At 43.6% G+C, this 1,620-nt stretch overlaps 1 protein-coding gene across 1 annotated transcript; it reads right to left on the reverse strand.

The window, feature by feature from the left end:
• Positions 1-318: 318 nt before the first annotated feature.
• Positions 319-1,272, reverse strand: LOC121458013 (olfactory receptor 51E1). Its single transcript, XM_041667124.1, has one exon. It carries the CDS (start codon positions 1,270-1,272, stop codon positions 319-321), a length of 954 nt encoding a protein of 317 aa, XP_041523058.1.
• Between the last annotated feature and the right edge of the window lie 348 nt (positions 1,273-1,620).

Genomic DNA, 1,620 nt, shown 5'->3' on the forward strand with positions numbered 1-1,620 from the left:
CATCTCCGAATGCTATGAACTATCATCAGTAAAATGAACTGAGAAAGTGGTGATAAAATGGGAGGCAATAACCTTCAAATCACAAGCCTTGATCTCAATAATCATATCGAGAAAAACCAAAATGGAAATCGATGTTGGAGTATGGAGATTGCAGGTTTTATTCCATTCCCATGGAAATTCCACAGCCAGTTTCATCTTTGAAAGATCTGAGCTGTGCTTTAATTAACAAAGATTTGTTGTCATATTACTGTCTTCCAAGATGTTGATATTAAAGTATGGATTAGAGAAGTTTGGATGCAGTGGGTTCCTCATGGATTCCTAGTGATCTGAAGAGTGTGTGGTTGTGAGGAAAAGACGGAGGATGCGCTGCCGGATCTCCTTTGTCTTCACTCCATAGACGATGGGGTTGAGCACAGGAGGAACGAGCAGATAGATGTTAGCCATAATGACAGGAAGGAGAGAGTCACGCCTCTTGCTAAAACGGTGCACCATTGACAGACCAATGAAAGGCACATAGAATATGAAAACAGCGCACACATGAGAGACACAAGTGCCAAACGCTTTTGCCTGGGCTTCGCGTGTCAAGCCCAGCACAGTCTTAAGGATGAGCAAATACGATAAGGAGATGAGAAGTGAGTCCAAGCCAATGGCAGAGATAATAACAACGAGGCCATAGATGACATTGACACGGATGTCAGCGCAGGCTAACTTCATGACATCTTGGTGTAGGCAGTAGGAATGAGAAAGGATATTAGAACGGCAGAAAGGCAATCTTTTGATGAAGACAGGTAAGGGTGCCATTAATGCAGCACCCCTGACCACAGCAGCCATGCCAATCTTGGCAACACGAGGCAATGTAAGCACAGTGGCATGGCGTAGAGGGTGGCAGATGGCCACATAGCGATCAAAGGCCATGGCCAGCAGCACCGTGGACTCCATGCCAGACAGGGAATGGATGGCAAACATCTGTACCAGACAAGCATCAAACTGGATGGTAGTGGAATTGAACCAGAAAATGGCCATCATTTTTGGCATAGATGAGGTGGAAATGAGGATGTCTAGGCCAGAAAGCATGCAGAGAAAGACATACATGGGCTCATGGAGGCTCTGCTCTGTCCTCACAATGTAGATGATTGTCAAGTTACCTAGCACAGCAATAAGGTAGAGGGAGCACAGTGGGAAAGCCAACCAGAACTGAGCCTCTTCTAATCCTGGGAGTCCTATTAATATGAAATACGTGGCACTGGGTTCACTGCTGTTGATGGCCACCATACTGAAGGAACTGAGGTGTAGCCAACACCCTGGAGGTTGAAGCTGAAAGACAAAGACAGTTATTGTCAGGTCCTCTAGACTCTCAATGCCATACAGTCCTTGATCCTAGTGTCCTATTCTGACAAAACTCTAATCCCATTGCCTTTCCAAACTCTGAAGCTACACTAAATTTCATCTAACCATGAATCAAGTCCAAGATGAAAATTTACTTAATTCTACTTGTTAATCCTGCCTATAGATCAAGTGAAATAATAAGACAACCCTCTGATATTATTAATCATTGAATCCTCAAACTAAAAAAAAAATTACATCCTCTGTAGTATCTTATACTCATACTACCCATGCTTA

The sequence above is a fragment of the Microtus oregoni genome, unplaced genomic scaffold (assembly GCF_018167655.1).
Source record: "Microtus oregoni isolate MIOR12 unplaced genomic scaffold, Mior012 000016F_ref0000370, whole genome shotgun sequence".
Taxonomy (NCBI): domain Eukaryota; kingdom Metazoa; phylum Chordata; class Mammalia; order Rodentia; family Cricetidae; genus Microtus; species Microtus oregoni.

Bases quoted from the DNA above. Each gene is read 5' to 3' on its own strand.
- LOC121458013 (XM_041667124.1), bottom strand. From the start codon at position 1,272: ATGGTGGCCATCAACAGCAGTGAACCCAGTGCCACGTATTTCATATTA.